Below are 19,963 nucleotides of genomic sequence, written 5' to 3'. Positions count from 1 at the left end.
CATCCCCTTCTCCCAACAGCTTAAATGAAAATTTGTCATCTGAGATACATTTTCAGTTGTGTGTGGGACCATGCAAATTCAGTTACTTGTGAAAAAAATTATATGGCTTATTCAACCATCATCATGCTGAAGGTTTACCGTGCATGTCAACCGCAACCCAAAATTGATTTTACATCCCAGTTATAATACTTTGAGGAACAAGTTGAAAGATGAAACAAACTGTAATACTATAATTAACTGAATATAACTAACCTTCAATCATACCACCTTATAAAGTAAAATATTCTGTATCAGTAATGTTCATCCAGCAATGATTTGATATGATTTTGCTGGCTCTTTGGTTAAAAAAACAGTGAAAAATTCCAGACAAAACAGAGTCATACTTGGTTTACGCTAGGCCTACTAGAAGTCTCTGCACTGCCATGCAATAGACCTGCGACTGATTTGTGGACCAGTTTCTCTCCCCCCACCTCTGAGCTGGAGTGTGCTACAATATCATCCTCCCCTGGCCAATTATGGAAAAGTGCTGACAATCTCCAAAGAGAGAACAGCTGCAATTTAAGCCTTGAGAACTGGTTGATTTAGAAATAAGAGAAAACAAGTTGGAAGGCTCCAGCAGAGACATGGAAGATTCCCCAGGAAGAAAATACATTCATCTTTATCATTTAGAAATCTAAAGTTGTACCAATTAATGAAGCTAAATGAAATTCTTGTTTTCTCCAGTTATTTGATTTCAAATCAGCTGAAGCCACTTAACTATTCAAATCACTTCTATTTTATTAAGCAGAAAGAAACTAAACTGAGTATCAGTAACGGTAGCTCATTCTACTGATATACAGTGCTAGATTTAGCCCAGTCACTGTTCTCACTGGAGTTCCACACATTTGCATCAGGGTTGAATATGGTCCTTAGTTTTTTTTGCTCCACCTTAAACCTGAAACAAAAATACTCTGCACTAATAATAAAAATCTAAGGGATTATATCACCTGCTTTAAAAACATACCTAGATAGGCGTCTCTCTGGGTTCGTGGATATTTTCTTCTGAGAAGGCGTTCATAAAGGACCTGCATGCTGGCCTTGGCTAGTTATAAGGATTGCACACAGATGACTAGTTACTACACTCTTTTTTTTTTCCGAACTGTGCATATTTGCCTTAAGGTTAGTAAGAAAGTTTATTGCTAGCCTAGAAATTAGTGCAATTAGAATAGAACATTAAAGCATACAATTTTAGTAAAGTTTCTAGACTAGGTGTTACTCATGATGTACATTAAGGCTGTTTTTGAAATTTCCTAATGTCTGTTTTGTTTTTTAAAAACGAACATTGATCAAATGCTAACAATTAAGTTTATTTATAAAGTCCAACAGTATTTTGCATATACTGTTGCAAATTCAATTTGTTTAAAAAAAAATATAGATCAACATTTTTAAATGAATAAAAATGTACATCATAGAATTAAGTGAACAAAAGAAACAAAATTAAAGCAAGATAAAGACATTTTATTTAAAACAAAGGGTAACAATACTTTTTATGAGATTTAAAAAGGATTTGGGATTTTTTCCCAAAAAAGCCTATTTGAATCTCAGATATAAAATATACTTTACCGTGTAAAAACTCAAGATAAATAGTAACAACAAATGGCAAAAATAAAACGTGTAATATAGAATGTGAAAATCTAGTGTGTAGGGTTTTTTTGTTTATTTTTACAGAAGTGCAGTTGTCTCTGATTACTGCTAGTTTTTAAAGAAAACTGTCCTTGTTCTTAGCTATCAGTATTGGTTATTTTCCAGAAGCAAAAGTGAATAATGTTAGAAATGTTAGTATCTGTATAAACAGCTTTAGTCACTGTTGTCATATAAACAGTCCAGATCTAAGCATATACAATATAACAGAAATAACAGAAAAAAAAATTCACAGATAAGAAAAAAAAAGGATATGAGCATACTAAACTGTAAAGATTGAGAAAAAAATTAAAATATAGAAAATGTTATCAATAAATGTACAGTATATATAGAAGATGAGTCAATTTTCAAAGCACTAAATATATTATTTTTGACTATTTTGGTTCAAACTTGCAGAATCTCAAGGTAAATTAAAAAGAAAAGGAGGACTTGTGGCACCTTAGGGACTAACAAATTTATCTGAGCATAAGTTTTCGTGAGCTACAGCTCACTTCATCAGAATGCATCCAATGAAGTGAGCTGTAGCTCACGAAAGCTTATGCTCAAATAAATTTGTTAGTCTCTAAGGTGCCACAAGTCCTCCTTTTCTTTTTGCGGATACAGACTAACACAGCTGCTACTCTAAAAGGTAAATTAAGATTCTGAAAGTAAGTATGAGCCCAACCCACTTAAGACTATGGGAATCTTTCCACTGACTTCAATGGGCCTTGGATGATACTCTACAGTTGTATTATTCAAATCCCGGTTTCTATTTTATTACATATTTTTTATTTTATACGATGTATTAGGGAATTGAAGAAAAAGCTGTGATTCATTCAGGAGTTCAATCTGGAGTTTCAATTAAATAATTTTTGTATTCTAAGCATATCTTTACACAAAGAGTAAAACTAATAGATACTATTTGGCACATAAGGCGTTTTCTTGCTAAAAGCTGAGTTATTCACATAAAAAGGGTGTTCCCCACCACAGGAGGATTAAAGTAATTGGCACACAATATACTTTGTACTGTGACTAAAAGCACTGCTCCTGTTCTTGATGATAGAAAGCCTAGTTTCTAGTGTAAATGGTACTTTAATGAATATAAATTTTTATGCAGAAAAAAAGACACCATATCAAACAGATTACAGTAGAACCTCAGAGTTACAAATACCATGGGAATGGAGGTTGTCTGTAACTCTGAAATGGTCGTAACTCTGAACAAAATGTTATGGTTGTGCTTTCCAAAGTTTACAACTGAACATTGACTTAATACAGCTTTGAAACTTTACTATGCAGAAGAAAAATGCTGCTTTCCTCTGTGTGTGTGTGTGTGTGTGTGTGTGTGTGTGTGTGTGTGTGTGTGTGTGTGTGTGTGTGTGTGTTAGTGTGTGTGTGTGTGTGTGTGTGTTAGTTTAACATAGTACCGTACTGCGTTTCCTTTTGTCTCTGCTGCTGCCTGATTGCGTACTTCCGGTTCCAAATGCAGTGTGTGGCTGACCCATCAGTTCATAACTTTGTTGTTTGTAACTCTGAGGTTCTACTGTATTTATGGGGTATTCCTCATATTAATAAATTCTTTTCTTTCATTTTTTGCCAACACTTTTCATGTCTCAAAGTCCTGCATGGTAAATGCCTACTGATTACTCATCCTATAATGTTAAAAACCAAAGCAAATTAACAGTAGTGGAAATGTTAACCCCTATCAAATAACATACTCATGGATTCCAAAATGCCCTTCCCCCCTTTTTTTTAAAAAGCTAAAAAGTTTTAATGTTCAACACAAACGTGCTTGATGTAAACTCTAGTGGTCCTTGAGAATGCCAATGCATTATCCCTTTACACCTATGCCATCTTTTTGGTTGCACAACTCAAAACTGACATTAGCTTAGTACTAATCCTGCATGTTAGAGTAGGTCTACACTTAAAATGCTACAGCATAGACATTGCCTACATCGATGGGAGAGGATCTCCCATTGGCACAGGTAATCTCCCTCCCTGAGAGGGACCTACTCGCTCTGTCTACACTGGGGGTTAGGTCAGTATAGCTATGTCTCTCACGGGTATGGATTTTTCACACCCCTGAGAGACAAAGATATACTAAAGTAAATTCCGATTGCAGAACAGACTTATTAGAAGAACTATATTTTTAAGCAATATTTCCTTAGCTCCATCTGCAAAAGGTGGCTGATTCAAAATACGTTCTCTAACTGTTCAATTTTAATCATGATGAGAAAGTGGCTACTCTCAAAACTAAACTTAATCTTACTGACTGTTCAGTTACATAGATTTAGTCCACAGTGTAATCTGTTCTTCCGAAGTCTCAGATAATTAATATGTCAATTTAAGAGCATCCAGCCTTTAAAAAACAAAAAATTGACTGAGAAATAATTTCTTCTTGAGGCCTTATTTTCAAGTTTTCCCCATGATGTTCTTTTCAAATCAAAACTTACAGCATTTAGATTTTTTTTTTTTTTTTTAGAATCAAACTTTAAACTTATTTATATACAACAATCACATTTCCTTACAGCATGCACATAGGCATAATACAGTATTTAGACTGAGGTGGGGATTTGCTTCAAATATTTTTAGTACTAATGTATTGATTTGAAAAAGCTATAAGAAAATAATTTAAGATCCTGTAAAGCCAGTTTGTTAATCTTATTAACTTGATGGCAGTGTTTTTTGTTATATTTTTGATCATCACTAAAAGACTCATTTCAATTCCAGTAGTAAAATAGCAGGTGCACAACAGGTACAAGGTATAAGATGAATTATATTTCAATCTAGAAGAAAGGAGAGAAAACAGGCCTTTCTAAGGAGCACAGCAAGAAGACAGAAAATATCTTTGTGATAGAAAATAAAAGTGATTTATTTTATTGTGTTCAGCATACCCAGTTCTATTCGGTGTGAGGAGGGGAGCTCCTTTGCTACCAGGATGAAATAGCTGTGTAACCCTTTAAATGCAAGCAGCAAGCTGGCACAAAGTGTGTAGTGGAGATTGTAGGCGTGATTCAGGAAGGACTCCGCAATCATAAAACTGCAACCCTAAAAAAGGATTAGTATACATATTAATTACATACTATAAAATTGCATTAGCAGAATAACTAAAAAGATGTTCTATAGATCATCCTCCACCCCAAACTCATCTGAAACAAACTCATCCATAGCCCTGCAATGTCCACTGGAGTGCCATCTCACAAAAAAGATAAACACAAAAAATTAGTGCAGTCAAGTGATTAAAAAAATTAGCCATGATTAATTGTACTGCTAAACAATAATAGAATACCATATATATAAATTTTTTTGGATGTTTTCCACATTTTCAAATATATTGATTTAAATTACAACATGGAACACAAAATGTACACTACTCACTTTATATTTATTTTTATTATAAATATTTGCACTGTAAACAACAAAAGAAATAGTATTTTTCAATTCACTTACTACAAGTATTGTAGTGCAATCTCTTTATCAATTTGTAAGCGCAATTTACAAATGTAGAATTATGTAAAAAAAATAACTGAATTCAAAAATAAAACCATATAAAACTTTAGAACTTACAAGTCCACTCAGTCCTGCTTCTTGTTCGGCCAATCGCTCAGACAAACAAGTTTGTTTATATTTGCAGGAGATAATGCTGCCCGCTTCTTGTTTACAATGTCACCTGAAAGCGAGAACAGACGTTCGCATGGCACTGTTGTAACTGGCGTTGCAAGATATTTACGTGCCTGACTTGCTAAAGATTCATATGTCCCCTCATGGTTCAACCATGCTTGTTGGATCATATTAAAGAAGTTCTGTATTAAAATCACAAATGAGTTTGATTCCCCATAATTAGTAATACCCTGGAATTTAAACTAAGAGGTCTCTTGGTTTTTGGTATTGTTTCTCTCCCTCTATGTGTGAAACTTGCAAGCTGCTAATTGTGTTAGTACATTTCTAAGACAGAGTCTGTTCTCAAAGCAATACTCTCTAACAATAGAAACAGCACACAGACTTCCCGCCCTTTTGTTGTATTCATCTCGCTTTGTTAACAATTGTGATTAAAACAGAGATAGAGGGTGTGTGTGGATAATGACTGAATGATCAGGAAGGTGCCAGCCTAAGAATCTAGTGTCCATCAGCTGAAGAAGGCATCAAGTGGAAATAATCAGAGGACCCCCGGAGGGCAGACTGGAATCCACCCAACAGCCTCAAGAATGGAAGAACCAAAAGAACAAGATAATATCTAGCAGCATGGAGCCATCAGGAATGTGCCATCTGCTGATTGATTCAGCAACAGCATGATGAAGCAATTCCCATAGACTGGCATAGGAAGAAATTCCTATAAAAATAGACTCTAGAAAGTGAGAACTTTGGGGTCTGATTCTGCAAACCAACTTCCAGGAGCATCAGATGTGCATCTGACAAGGCCCTGCTCCCTCCTCATGCCCAGGCAACCTGGCCAGTGGCTTGGCATGAGCAACTCTAAGGCTGGTAACTATGATAACAACCTTGCAGAACCTCCGTGTGTGTGTATGAATGAATGTGTGAATAAATATGAGATTGAATGGAATGTTATAGCTATAACTAACTGCTTACTATGATTCTTTCTGTATTCACAATAAATGTGGTATTTTGCCTTTTCCCCTTTAATAAGATGCTGCTGGTTTTTATTTTATTGGTATAACACGCTGGCGATGGGTTCTGCTTGATAACGATCCAAAGCAGTGCAGACCAACACATGTTCATTTTCATCATATGAGTCAGATGCCACCAGCAGAAGGTTGATTGTCTTTTTTGGTGGTTCGGGTTCTGTAGTTTTCACATCGGAGTGTTGCTCTTTTAAGACTTCTGAAAGCACGCTCCACACCCTGTCCCAATCAGATTTTGGAAGGCACTTCAGATTCTTAAACCTTGGGTCAAGTGATGTAGCTATCTTTAGAAATCTCACATTGGTACCTTATATTCTGTCAAATGTGCAGTGAAAGTGTACTTTAAATGAACAACTTGCGGGGTCATCATCTGAGACTGCTATAACATGAAATATATGGCAGAAAGCGGGCAAAACAGAGAGCATAAGACATACAATTCTCCACCAAGGAGTTCAGTCACAAACTTAATTAATGATTTATTTTTTAACGAGCATCATCAGCATGGAAGCATGTCCTCTGGAATGGTGGCTGAAGCATGAAGGGACATACGAATGTTTAGAATATCTGGCACATAAACATCTTGCAATGCCGGCTACAAAAATGCCATGAGAATGTCTGTTCTCACTTTCAGATGACATTGTAAATAAGAAGTGGGCAGCATTATCTCCTGTAAATGTAAATAAACTTGTTTCTCTTAGCGATTGGCTGAACAACAAGTAGGACTGAGTGGACTTGTAGGCTCTAAAGTTTTAAAGTTTTATTGTTTTGTTTTTGAGTGCAGTTATGTAACCAAAAAAAATCTACATTTGTAAGTTGTGCTTTCATGATAAAGAGATGCACTGTGGTACTTGTATGAGGTGAATAGAAAAATACTATTTCTTTTGTTTATCATTTTTACACTGCAAATATCTGTAATAAAAATAATATAAAGTGAGTACTGTACACTTTGTATTCTGTGTTGTAATTGAAATAAAAAAATTTGAAAATGTAGAAAAAACCAAAATATTTAATAAATTTCAATTGGTATTCTATTGTTTACCAGTGCAATTAAAACTGCAAATAATGGCAATTAATTTTTTAAACTGTGATTAATTTTTTTGAGTTAATCACAGGAGTTAACTGCAATTAATCAACAGCCCTACACTAAATATTTTAAGTTTTCTATAAAAGGGAACTTGAAACATACATCATAGTCCTTTGGTAAAGTTCTTCCCTTTACATCATGTCACTAGGCATAGTAAAGTGCCTTTAATTAAGTTTGCCCTTCGATACCATTAATTCAAAAAGAATTATTACCTAATAAACATCAGAAATATTATAAATAAAATAGTCAATCGATAATATTCTTACATCTGCTGATAATTGTTTTGTGTAGTTATTGCCGAAGACCACACTTTCAAGAGTAGGAATCACAGTGTCCCTGTTCTGTGCTGGTGTGTTCCTGTTTAACCAAGTATTCTTCACTGGACGAGGAAAGCTGCCAGAACCATTTAAAAATAGAGAAAAATATCCACTTGATTATAAACACAAAGTGAACCGAATACATGTAATAAGGAGTGTGTGCCACAATTATTTATCATAGTAGCAGAAATTCTTAACACAAATCATTTGTGTTTTTAATGAAAGTCAGAGGGAAACAAGATGTTCAGGTAATTACTGGTTTTGAGTCCCTTCTTACAACAACTGCAAAGCTTGTTTGTTGAAAATTTCTTGAAAAGTATTAAAAAGGACACCTTGGATGATCAGATTTTTAAAAGTATTTAAAAATATTTCTGGGTGAACTGGTAACATTCTGCTCCAATGACGACTGTAGCAACATGAAAATTACTACTTCGTTTTAGTGTCTCTTTTCACATTTTACTGAGTTGAGATATAAAGTTAAATTGCTCCATTCACTCACTATTGTCAGAGCCAAAACTGGGAGGAAAAATTTGCACATATAGAACACCAGCAAATCCAAAATTTTTGCCAGTATTGTATAAAGGTGCCATGGAAGAATATTACCCTGATTCTCTGAAGACATCATACATATAAATAAGAACAGTTTTTGCTAGCAAACACGAAATTTGTGTACCATAGCTAAGGCAGCTTAAATAATAAATTCACCTTCCAGTAATATCATTTTGCGGACTGACATTTACATGTGCACTTTGTGCATTGGAACTCATGAGAAAGAGTTCAGGGAAAGAGAAGGAGCTGACATGGAGTATTTGAAGATTCGGAAGGAAAGCAAAGAAACATACTTTAAAGAAAAATCGGTGTTTAAATAACAAAATCAATATTACTAGTGTAATGCTGTTTGTTTTTCCACCCACCACACTTATTTTTGATGTGTTCTGTAAACATAAAAATTAGTGATTTCTCCCCAACCCCCATATGAGGAACAGTTTAAGAGAACTTGGGAAAGGTGTTTGAATACAGAGTCTATTGACTCCTACAAATTTAGGAGACTAGGCAAAAGATGATCAATAAAAACACAGGGCAGATGTTAATGCCACTGTGACAGTGAAAAGAACCTCAAAAGAAAAAGGCCAGAAACAAGGTCAAGGGCAGCAATGACGGCAACCGCAAGTGTGCTAATTGCAGCTACTGCAGGCATCTCCTTGTCTATTGGCCGTTAACCATAGTCAGCAGCTAATCCTTTTGGCTTTTGCTGTTGAACCAAATAGTCTTCTTCTAGTAATTCCCCACTAGTAGATGAGCCACCACTTTCTCCGACTAGTATGTAGCATAAACTGCTGTATTGCAAGAGAAAGTGTATCAGTCACCTATTAAGGTCAAAAACATTGACATAATATATTTACTTAAAGAACTGCATAAAAATGAGCTTCAACAGTGTTTCTGAGTTAGTCCCAGACTCAACACCATTGTTGACTTATACTGTAAAACTAATAAAGCAGATGTAGTCAGTGTCACAGACAGAATGTATATTCTAAAAAGGAGACAGGTAAAAGAAGGATGATTTTGTCGCTAAGATGCTGCTCTGAGATTTTGGTCATCTGGGTTCAATTCCCAAGCTCTGTCGCAGAATGTCTGTGAGAGCTGATCACTAAGGCTATGTCTACACTGCGTGCCAGAGAGCAGGGTAAAGTAACTCCTCACTTACGGTCGTCCCGCTTAATGTTGTTACGGAACAATTAGGGAACATGCTCATTTAAAGTTGTGCAATGCTCCCTTATAACATTGTTTGGCTGCCGCCTGCTTTGTCCACTGCTTGCAGGAAGAGCAGCCCGTTGCAGCTAGCTGGTGGGGGCTTGGAACCAGGGTGGGCTGGCAGCCCCCCATCAGCTCCCCTAAGTTCCCTGTGTGGCAGCCGCCCAGAAGGCTATCAATTGCCGGGCAGTTCTGGTGTCCCTCCCACCACTGCTGTGTGCTGCTCCTGCCGCCTGCCTTGAAGCTGCTCCCGGGAGCCTCCTGTTTGCTGTGCAAGGGGTGGGGGGGAAGAGGGGTGCTGATGTCAGAGTGTCCCTCTCCCCCTGCTCCTCGACCCTATCTCCACAGAGCGGCGGGGAGGACACGACAGGGCTCAGGACAGAGGGAGCTTACTGGCAGCAGCTGCGGTCTCAACTTGCTGATCTACTTAAAAAGGCAGTGTACTTGGAGTGGGGTCAGAGTACTTAAAAGATCAATGTGCGTCTCTCTCTCTCTCACACACACACACATGCACCACCTGGCACTCTGGAAAGTGGAGGGAGTGATGTGTTCCAGTGGGATAGCATGGGTTCTTCATCTGCTTCAGTTTCCTCAGGGAATGTTTGTGGCCACTGCCATGCATCTATTGTGTTTCCTCCCTCCATTCCATTTAATATAGCCTCACACTCTTCTGCCTTGTAGAATGTGAGGCTATATTAACAACAAGGTGTTAACCCTTGAGGGCTCAGCCGAGTGCTAGTTCATCATTTAGCAGCAAGGCATTCCCTGGGAAATATCCCACCCTCTGACTTCACCAGCTCAACCAAGCTTCACAATCATCATTACTGTGTACACTATTAAACTGTTTGTTTAAAACATATACTGTGTGTGTATGTATATATGTATGTATGTTTTTGTCTGGTGAAAAAAAATTCCCTGGAACCGAACCCCCCCATTTACATTAATTCTTATGGGAAAACTGGATTCGCTTAACATCGTTTTGCTTAAAGTATCATTTTCAGGAACATAACTATAACGTTAAGCAAGGAGTTACTGTATTTGTAGCTACATGCCAGAATGAAAAACAAGCTGCATTCACACTGTGGCTTGTAGCTACACAAGCTGGGGAAGGTCTCTGGCAATGGGGAGGTAGCAGGGGAAGGGTCTGGCAGCTCCCTGAAGCAGAGAAAGGATCTGGAAGCAGGGAGCTGTCAGAGCCTTTCCCCAACACAAAGAGAGACTCTGGCAGTGGGGAAAGGCTCCCACAGTGGGGAAGAAGCAGGATACTACATAGCTAAAAATAGCAGGGTACACAGAAGAGGCACTGCTTGAGAGTATAGAGAACCACGTAGGATACATACCCGAAGGTGTGTCTTTACTCACACAAGCAGTGCCTCACTGTCTACGTTGCTATTTACAACCATTCTAGAAGGACATGCAGAGTATGTACTCTACACATTGCTGTAAAGAGTGTGCGGTATAGACATACCCTTAATGTTTCTTTCCCCAGTTCTGATCTTTGTAATGGCAGGGAAAACAATACTTTCTTTCTAAATAGGCAAGACAAAGGGTGAGAGATAGTCTCTTAAAATGTATATGTACAGCATCAAGCACAATAAGACCCTGCTCTCATTTGGGACATCTAGGTACTTCTGTAATACAAATAATAAATATTCATATAAAACCATGCAGTAGGTTCTCTTACTGCAATAATGGTAAAAGCTGCTCAGTTGAGTCCTATTTTTGTTGTTAAGTCACATTAGTACAAATGTAGAATACAAATGTAGGCTACAGAGCATGATATTGCCTATTTGTGTGTGTGGGGGGGAAGAGGAATAGATGGTTGTTTTCTTAATTTGGCATTATTCGTTTAGTTTGCATAAATATATATACTACTTTAAAAAAAGGTTTGTTTGTAGGTTTTTCCATTGCTGCAGACAACCTAACACAACACTTTTAAAGCTCCATCAGTTAGATTACTGCAATGTACGTTTCATATGGGCACGTAAATACAAGAAAGAAACTCTTAAAATCAACACTTTAACACATACTGGTAAGGCCATCAGAAAGGTACCAGTAGAGCATACCACCAAATACGTGGTCACTCCAAGCCCTGCTAGAATGAGAATGTACAAGCCCACATAATCCCTTATTCATTATTCTTCAGCCTCTTCCTGCAAAAAATAATTACAACATAACACTGTGGGGGGAAAAAGTGGTGTTACTCTACCAAGCTCTGTCCACAAACTAAGCTCCTCCACTCAGGACAAAATGAAGTATCACATGCAGTAAACTATGCTCAAATTCATAACAGGGTTATCCCTCTTCTCTCTGGCATATCCTTTGATAATCTATGTAATAGTTAAAGCTTATGTAGATAGCGTCATCACTATGCTCCAGAGTTAACAATGCATTTAAATAATCAATGGAAGTTTACGCAGCTAATTTTTCAAGCTGCCTGTACACTCAAAAGACACTGCCATACTGGTTATACTGTGTTCACAGTATATAGCTTTTCTTCACATCTACAAAGGATAGAGATGTCATAAAAAAAATGAAAGCAGATTCTGGAGTACAAAGTGTAGAAATCAGGAAAGAGTACTATCTCAACAAACCGTTGAGAGTCAGCTCAGTTCAACCCATGGAAAAAAAAAGATAAATAAAATGAATAGAGATCACCTCACCCTAACTACAGATTGTATGAACACTAGCATAGGGTGATATTGCTTGCTGTCTACTTCTTTTCTCTTGGGTGTATTCAATTATTGCAGTTATCTGTCTTTTACCACCTGAACTCCTTTTATTCTACACAAACTAGAACTCAGAATTTTACAGTTTTAAGGAAAAAAACAAAAAAATCACCAAAACAGCTTCTAATGTAAAACATCATAAAGCACAATACATCGTATACATAAACTTTACTCTAAGTATTACATCCATTCTCACCAAAATTCTCACGTAAGTTACAATAACTAATAATCCAATACATTAATTGAAACTTATTAATGGGATATTACCTTATCAATGGCTGGTGTAGAGCAACCAAAGAAGCATGGATTGTAACAGATATGACAGAGAGGTGGAAGTAATCAAACATAACATTGACGTAGTGATGAAGGCCCTGGTGTAAGCTAAAGTGCAACTTTAAAGTTCGGCTACTAATTAGTTGCAGTGTGCTCAGATCATCTGGCCTTGGGGGGGAAAAAAAAATGTAATTACTGGAACAGTGTTTTAAGTCATCCAATAATAAAATCCCCAATACAAGAAACAGCAACCCATTATTTAAACAACACAAGGCCATAGCCATATTGGTCTTCAATAACTTTAATATATAAAATATAGTATTGTTTTATACTATATCATGTATAAATATAATTACATCTCTAAAAGGGAACAGCAGGATGGATAGGTAAACAACAAGGAATCTCTCCTAAACCCAGTAATTAAAGTCTGCAACCTGTCTCAAGAGATTAACCAGATTTTTTTGCCCACACAAATAAACTTCTAATATATGAATAGCTGAATAAAATAAAATAAAATAAATTAAGCATTCTAGATTTTAAAAATGTTTCAGCAATATTTTGTATTTACGATGTTATAATTTTAATCTCTCAATTTTAAAAAAGCAGTTAACAGGCATTTCAATTATTTAATAAAATTTGTATTATTTTTAAATTTACGAATAATCTGTGTCTGTGAAGTGTAGATCTAAGGATAGCAGGAAATTCATTTCATTAAGGGATTCTTCAATCTGAAAAGGAGTTAAAAACATGACAATTATATTCAGTATTTTGCAAATTATGCCTAAAGGATCTGAATAGTTAAATATACTTGAATGGCAGATTACCTTCCGTTCATCTAAGAGCATTTTAATTTTGAAGATCATAACATCGTTCACAGAAACCTCCTCATTTTTGTAAAGAATTTGGAACGTTTTACTGCAAATTACATTGTCATGGACTGAAGCTGGAAAGGCAAGATCAGCACCTGAAAATCAAGCAGACATAGAAGTTTTAAAAGAATACAGTGCAGATAATGAAAATATTCTTTTGTTCTACTTTGAAATCTATTATTATTTTACAGTATCCAAATATATGCTAGACACCGTACAGCAGCCAAAGTCCCAATCTCGAAGAATTTCTATCTAATTTCAGATATGATGCAATGAAGTGAGCCAATAAAACCAGGGAGAGGGGACACTGCAGGAAGAATAGCGGGTTACAGCAATCAGATTACAGAGTTACTGAGCAAAGGTGTAAACACAGTGCAGTCAGATTTTTTTTTAAAGAAATATTATATATATATACATACACACACACAAATATATATAACGTAACATGCAAGTGTATTTGTTGCTTCATTTCTTGTGGCACTGGCTTAGAAGTGATTCTTCGGGAGTGATTTAAAATGAGAAGAGGGCAGTTAAATATATTACTTCCTCTTTGTTCCCATATAAGATCCAATAGTCTCACGCTTTTTAAAAAAAATTGGAAATCAAACAAACAGTACAGTTAAATTCTTCAATCATATACAAATATGTAACTACTGATCAAAAAGGTGGTGGATTGAGGACCCTACATTATTTTTGCCTAACTAATAAACGAAATAAGGTAGTGAAATGTAACGATGAGAAGCACACTGAGATTTCCTGCATCTTCAAAACAATGATACATAGAACTTTTCATCTCCGTATTGTTTTACAAACTTTAAGTAATCAGTCCTCTCAACATCCTGTGAGACAGTTACATATTACCCACATTTTAGAGTTGGCAAAATTCAGGCAGAGATTAACTGACTTGACCAAAGCCACCGAGTGAATCAGTGGATGACCAGAATTAGAACATAGGTGTTCTTGGCTTCCAATTCTGTGCACGTTACTCTGACAACATTACATCACATTCAAGCCTTATATTTGCTCAATATGGCACATTTACTTTAAGGACAGGATGGACTGAAGAAAAGGAGTGAACAGAAATATGGCAAGAATGGTTAGAGAAGTGGAGAGACTGACTTGACAGGAAAGATTTAAAAAATTGTGTAAGCAATGACTAGTCTACAAATATTTGAAGGGTGTGACCACCAGAATGAAGAGGATTCATCCAGCAAACAGAAGAGGTTTAGCTAGGAGTAAATGAGATACAATTTTAAAAGCAAATATTTACTGACAGTGAAATGCATTAGCCTACTGAATAATGTCCAAGGAAATACACTTAAAACTAGAGTAGGCAAAATAAGAGTAAGAGCACTACTATGCAGTATATACTATACTATAACTATAAGGAACAATCCTCAACGGGCAGACAGGGCAATATCCTAATAAATGTTTTCCACTTCTAGATTCTGTAAGTGTGGCAGACAATGCCCTTCTATAATCCTCATAACATTTTAGTTTTGCCTTTTGCAATCCATCAGGAACTAGAAGCAAATATAAGTATTAGTACATTGGAGTGTTTTTAATCTACATAGGTTACATTTATGATTGCTATGAGCGCTATCCAACTCAAATTCAAGTTCTCTATCTCCTGCCATGCAAGCTCTCTGCATGCCTCTTGGACGAAACAGCTATACAAGCTGCATCCTGTCAATCCCAAGGGATAGTCACCTTTGACAATGACTTCACAATGAGTCACATTTTCAGCTTTACAGAGCTGCCCAAATCTTGTCCCTTTTATATAGTGCACCAATCCAGAATGGTATAGGAGAATGACGCTGAGGATGCACTGAGCTCACGTGAGTTTGGTGGTGAGAAAGAATAGATTCTTTCAAGGCAGACCAGCAGTCAGCAAAGAAGAATCTTTAAAGTCCACATGTGGACAAACACAATGTAGTACCATGAGCACTCCCTCGTGGCCCGAAGTCACTTTCACTGGGCAGGGGGTTGAGGTGCAGGAGGGGGCGTGGGCTCTGGGCTGAGGCCAAGGGGTTTGGAGTGTGGGAGGGGGCTTAGGGTTTAGCCTGGGGTAGGGGGTTGGGGTGCTGGCTCTGGGAGGGAGTTTGGTGCAGGAGTGGACTCAGGGCTGGGTTACAGGAGGGGGTGCAGACTCTGGGAGGGAGTTTGGGTGGGGGAGGGGATTCAGGACTGGGGTAGGGGGTTGGGGTGCAGGAGGGGTTCAGGATGCAGGCTCCGGCTGTGAGGTGCTTACCTCGGGCAGCTCCTGGAAGTGGTGGCATGTCCAGCAGCAGCTCCTAGGCTCAGGGGCAGCCAGGCAGCTCTGCACGCTGCCCCCGCCCACAGGCGCCGGCCCCGCAACTTCCATTGGCTGTGGTTCCCCGTTCCTGGCCATTGGGAGCTGCGAGTCGGCGCTGGGAGTGGGGGTTTCGTGCAGAGACTCCCTGGGCCCGCCTGTGCCAAGGGGCCACAGGGACAAGCTGGCCACTTCCGGGAGCCGCACGGAGTCAGGGCAGGTAGGGAGCCTGCCTTAGCCCCGCTGCGCTGCCAGACTTTTAGCAGGCTAAAATCTCCCCAATTGGCTTCAGTAGCCTCCGGGAGATCGAGCCCAGCCCCAGCTGCGCTGGCCAGATCAGCCCCAGCCCCAGCGGCGCCAGCCAGCCCTTTGATCCGTCAACCGCTTAAACAAATTTTTTTAATTGTTTAAACAGTTAACTTTTAAAATGGTATTTACATCCCTACTTCCCCGTACCTCTTGTCTGGAGTTTATCCTTCTCCAGATGCCTTTTCAGACACGCCATTGCAGTCTCAGCCCTGCTCCTTGGGCAGGGTCTCTCATGGGGTTCCCTGCCTGGAGAGCTTTCTCCTGAACTTCCACAGCTTACTGTCAGGTTTCCAGCCTTTGGCAGTTTCAGTTACTCTCTCAACCACACTCCCTTGCAGCTTCCTGCTACCTTTTCTATTAGAATCCCCTGATTTCACTTACGGGGGGGCTTGTCTGGTAATCAGGGCTGGCTTAGCCCCAGGATCTCCAGCCCCCAGGCAAGCCATTCTGTTACAAACACATATTCCTGTGAAGAGTCCTTTTGGGCTGATTCCTCAAGCCCAGTTATCAAGTAGGGCCTATGAAAGCATCGTCTACTGCATCATCCTGCCTTACACTTACATGACTGGGACAGTTCCCTTTCCTCATTCCTCCCCGTTAATAAATAAATAAATAATAAAATCAAACTCAAAGAGCAGTGATTGTGAGTGAGACCCTGTCAAGGTTCCTTCCCCACTCTGAGCTCTAGGGTACAGATGTGGGGACCTGCATGAAAACCTCCTAAGCTTACTTTTACCAGCTTAGGTTAAAACTTCCCCAAGGTACGAACTATTTTACCTTTTGCCCTTGTACTTTATCGCTGCCACCACCAAACATCTAACCGGTATATAATTGGGAAAGAGCCCGTTTGGAAACATCTTTCCCCCAAAATCCGCCCAAGCCCTACACCCCCTTTCCTGGGGAAGGCTTGATAAAAATCCTCACCAATTTGCGTAGGTGAAAACAGACCCAAACCCTTGGATCTTAAGAACAATGAAAAGCAATCAGGTTCTTAAAAGAAGAATTTTAATTAAAGAAAAAGTAAAAAGAATCACCTCTGTAAAATCAGGATGGTAAATACCTTACAGGGTAATTAGATTCAAAACACAGAGAATCCCTCTAGGCAAAACCTTATGTTACAAAAAGACACAAAAACAGGAATCTAAATTCCATTCAGCACAGCTTATTTTCTCAGCCATTTAAAGAAATCAGAATCTAACGCATATCTAACTAGATTACTTACTAAGTTCTAAGACTCCATTCCTGTCTGTCCCCAGCAAAAGCATCACACAGATAGAGAGAGAGGCTTTGTTTTTCCCTCCCCCCAGCTTTTGAAAGTATCTTGTCTCCTCATTGGTCATGTGCCAGCGAGGTTATCCTAGCTTCTTAACCCTTTACAGGTGAAACGGTTTTTCCTCTGGCCAGGAGGGATTTTAAAGGTGTTTACCCTTCCCTTTATATTTATGACAGACCCGTTACCTATTTATGGAACCCAATGTGACACAGGACGCAACAGATTTGACCCAAATCTTGGCAGCATTGGCAGAGAAAAAAACTACTCTTTTGATACCCAGGCAGATATTTAAAAAAAAAAAAAAAAAGTAACTACAGACTCTTCAGAGTAGTCTCTCAACAACCTTAGATATACTCTAGGGGGTTAATTCCTATGGGTTATGCAGCTTCAGGGTGGGAGAGACTGAAAGGTCAAGCTAGGGAATCACTGAATAAAATCAGTGGAGAATTCATTCATTCTTGTACCAACATGGAAGCAGACAGACCATCCCTAATCTGATTGATCAATTTCCTCACAGCAGGAAGGACTCAGAGCAGCTACTGAACTAAAACTGTCCAGATTTATTAGACTGGGATAGTAGGCACTTATAAATGTTAGAACAATTTCCAGGGGCATATGATTGTATCCCTTTCCTTACATCCTTTATATAACAACTGGCCTTAGATTGTAAACGCTAAAAAGAAGGAACCGTGTATTTCCATGTGTGTATATACAGTACATTGCACAGTGAGACTCAGGCTTGAGTGAGGTCCTTGTGCATTTCTGTAATATTATGTCCAAAAAATGTACATTAAAAGAACTTTAAAGTTGCAAAGTCAGGAATTATTAGGAAATACCAGTATTATGGCTGCCTATGCAAACTTAAGTCGTCTCCATTGGGCCACTATGGACTAGGTTGGTTAGAATTTGATTTTTATTTTCTTTGAACTTTGTTTGATAATATCCGTTTATTTTTAATTTTTTAAAATTTATCAATTTAAATTTTCACAGTTGCAGGAAATTATGGTGGTGTCAGACAATTACTTAATGAAGGCTCTTTAGACTTCAGATGTTGAGATTCAAAAAGTTAAAGCTTTATAAACATTAAAAACCAAATGATTGTCAACATCATATGTCAAAATATACAAAATAAATACCCTTAAATCAAACTCTAAGAAGTTTTCAAGTAGGTTTTTCATATTTTGCCTTGCCGTAAATTTTGAATATTATTGATGGAAATAAGGGGTGTGAGAGGTTAAACTGATATTTAGCGACATTTGCCAATAAAAAACTAATTCCTCCAAGCCTAATTATGACACAGTCTTTACTTACACATACTATTACTTTCACAAGACCCCCTGACCCATTCAATTAATGGGTAAAGTTATTCAGCGTTTCTTTTTATCCTCCTCATTCAATGTGTAGCCCCAATCCTTCTTGGCTGGGAACACTATCCACACCAGGCACTAGATACAAAACGATTACATTTCTAAGGTGCTCTGATCATAGTATCCGAGTGCTTCAGAAACATTAAATCGATTAATCTTCAAAGCACCCTGTGAAAGTACCTGGCATTTTTCTTTCCATTTTACAGCTGGGGAACTGAAGTACAGAGAGATTAAGGCTAAAATTGTCAAGTATCCACTAATTTTGGGCACCCAATTTGTGACACCTGGAGGTAGATTTTTCAGATACTTAGCATTTTTATAGCACTTTATATACTCAGAATACCTATTGACTCTGGTTGCAGCTGTGAGTGCTCAACACTTCTGCAAATCAGGCCCCACATGTTCCATGTTGGGTGCCCGGCAAAGGAGGAACACACAAACAGTGGCCAGCTGTAAAAATTTTGGTTGAAGTGACTTACCCAGCATCATACAAGAACTCAGCAGCAGCAGAGATAGAATCCAGCTGACAGGGGCAGCATTCACCTGTCTTACCGAAAAGATCATCCTCTCTCATCCTGCAATTCCCTGCCATGTTCACTACATATCTTTCCACTTCTGCAACAAATAAAACAGGGGTCCTACAGCCTGTCAAGGTTCCTTCCCCACTCTGAACTCTAGGGTACAGATGTGGGGACCTGCATGAAAAACCCCCTAAGCTTATTTTTACTAGCTTAGGTTAAAACTTCCCCAAGGTACAAACTATTTTACCTTTTCTCCCTGGACTTTATTGCTGCCACCACCAAGCGTCTAACAAATATAACAGGGAAAGAGTCCACTTGGAAACGTCTTTCCCCCCAAATTCCTCCCAAGCCCTACACCCCCTTTCCTGGGGAAGGCTTGATAAAAATCCTCACCAATTTGCATAGATGAACAGAGACCCAAACCCTTGGATCTTAAGAACAATGAAAAAGCAATCCGGTTCTTAAAAGAAGAATTTTAATTAAAGAAAAAGTAAAAAATCACCTCTGTAAAATCAGGATGGTAAATACCTCACAGGGCAATCAGATTCAAAACACAGAGAATCCCTCTAGGCAAAACCTTAAGTTACAAAAAGACACAAAAACAGGAATATACATTCCACTCAGCACAACTTATTTTATCAGCCATTTAAACAAAACAGAATCTAACGCATATCTAACTAGATTGCTTATTAACCCTTTACAGGAGTTCTGACCTGCATTCCTGCTCTGGTCCCGGCAAAAGCATCACACAGACAGACAGAGAGAACCCTTTGTTTCCCCCCGCCCCTCCAGCTTTGAAAGTATTTTGTCTCCTCATTGGTCATTTTGGTCAGGTGCTAGCGAGGTTGTCGTAGCTTCTTAACCCTTTACAGGTGAAAGG

At 38.3% G+C, this 19,963-nt stretch overlaps 1 protein-coding gene across 6 annotated transcripts in view; it reads right to left on the bottom strand.

Annotated features, from left to right (window-relative positions):
• Positions 1 to 19,963, bottom strand: part of FAM135A (family with sequence similarity 135 member A) — a 147,317-nt gene that overhangs the window by 63,476 nt on the left and 63,878 nt on the right. For 4 of the 6 annotated variants that reach the window (XR_012638780.1, XM_074947923.1, XM_074947921.1 and 1 more), the window contains exons 5-10: positions 13,276 to 13,415; positions 13,109 to 13,179; positions 12,446 to 12,619; positions 7,647 to 7,773; positions 4,551 to 4,704; positions 1,004 to 1,081 (exon numbers count right to left, since the gene is read on the bottom strand). Coding sequence is in view for 5 of the 6 variants with exons in the window: in XM_074947923.1 (XP_074804024.1) it covers positions 1,004 to 1,081; positions 4,551 to 4,704; positions 7,647 to 7,773; positions 12,446 to 12,619; positions 13,109 to 13,179; positions 13,276 to 13,415 (744 nt within the window). In the remaining variant the exon portion in view is untranslated. Of the gene's footprint in view, positions 1 to 1,003; positions 1,082 to 4,550; positions 4,705 to 7,646; positions 7,774 to 12,445; positions 12,620 to 13,108; positions 13,180 to 13,275; positions 13,416 to 19,963 lie in introns of those variants that run through there. The other 2 variants (XM_074947925.1, XM_074947926.1) reach the window with 2 other exon arrangements.

The sequence above is a fragment of the Natator depressus genome, chromosome 3 (assembly GCF_965152275.1).
Source record: "Natator depressus isolate rNatDep1 chromosome 3, rNatDep2.hap1, whole genome shotgun sequence".
Taxonomy (NCBI): Eukaryota; Metazoa; Chordata; order Testudines; family Cheloniidae; genus Natator; species Natator depressus.
This window is presented reverse-complemented; position numbering and strand designations above follow the sequence as displayed.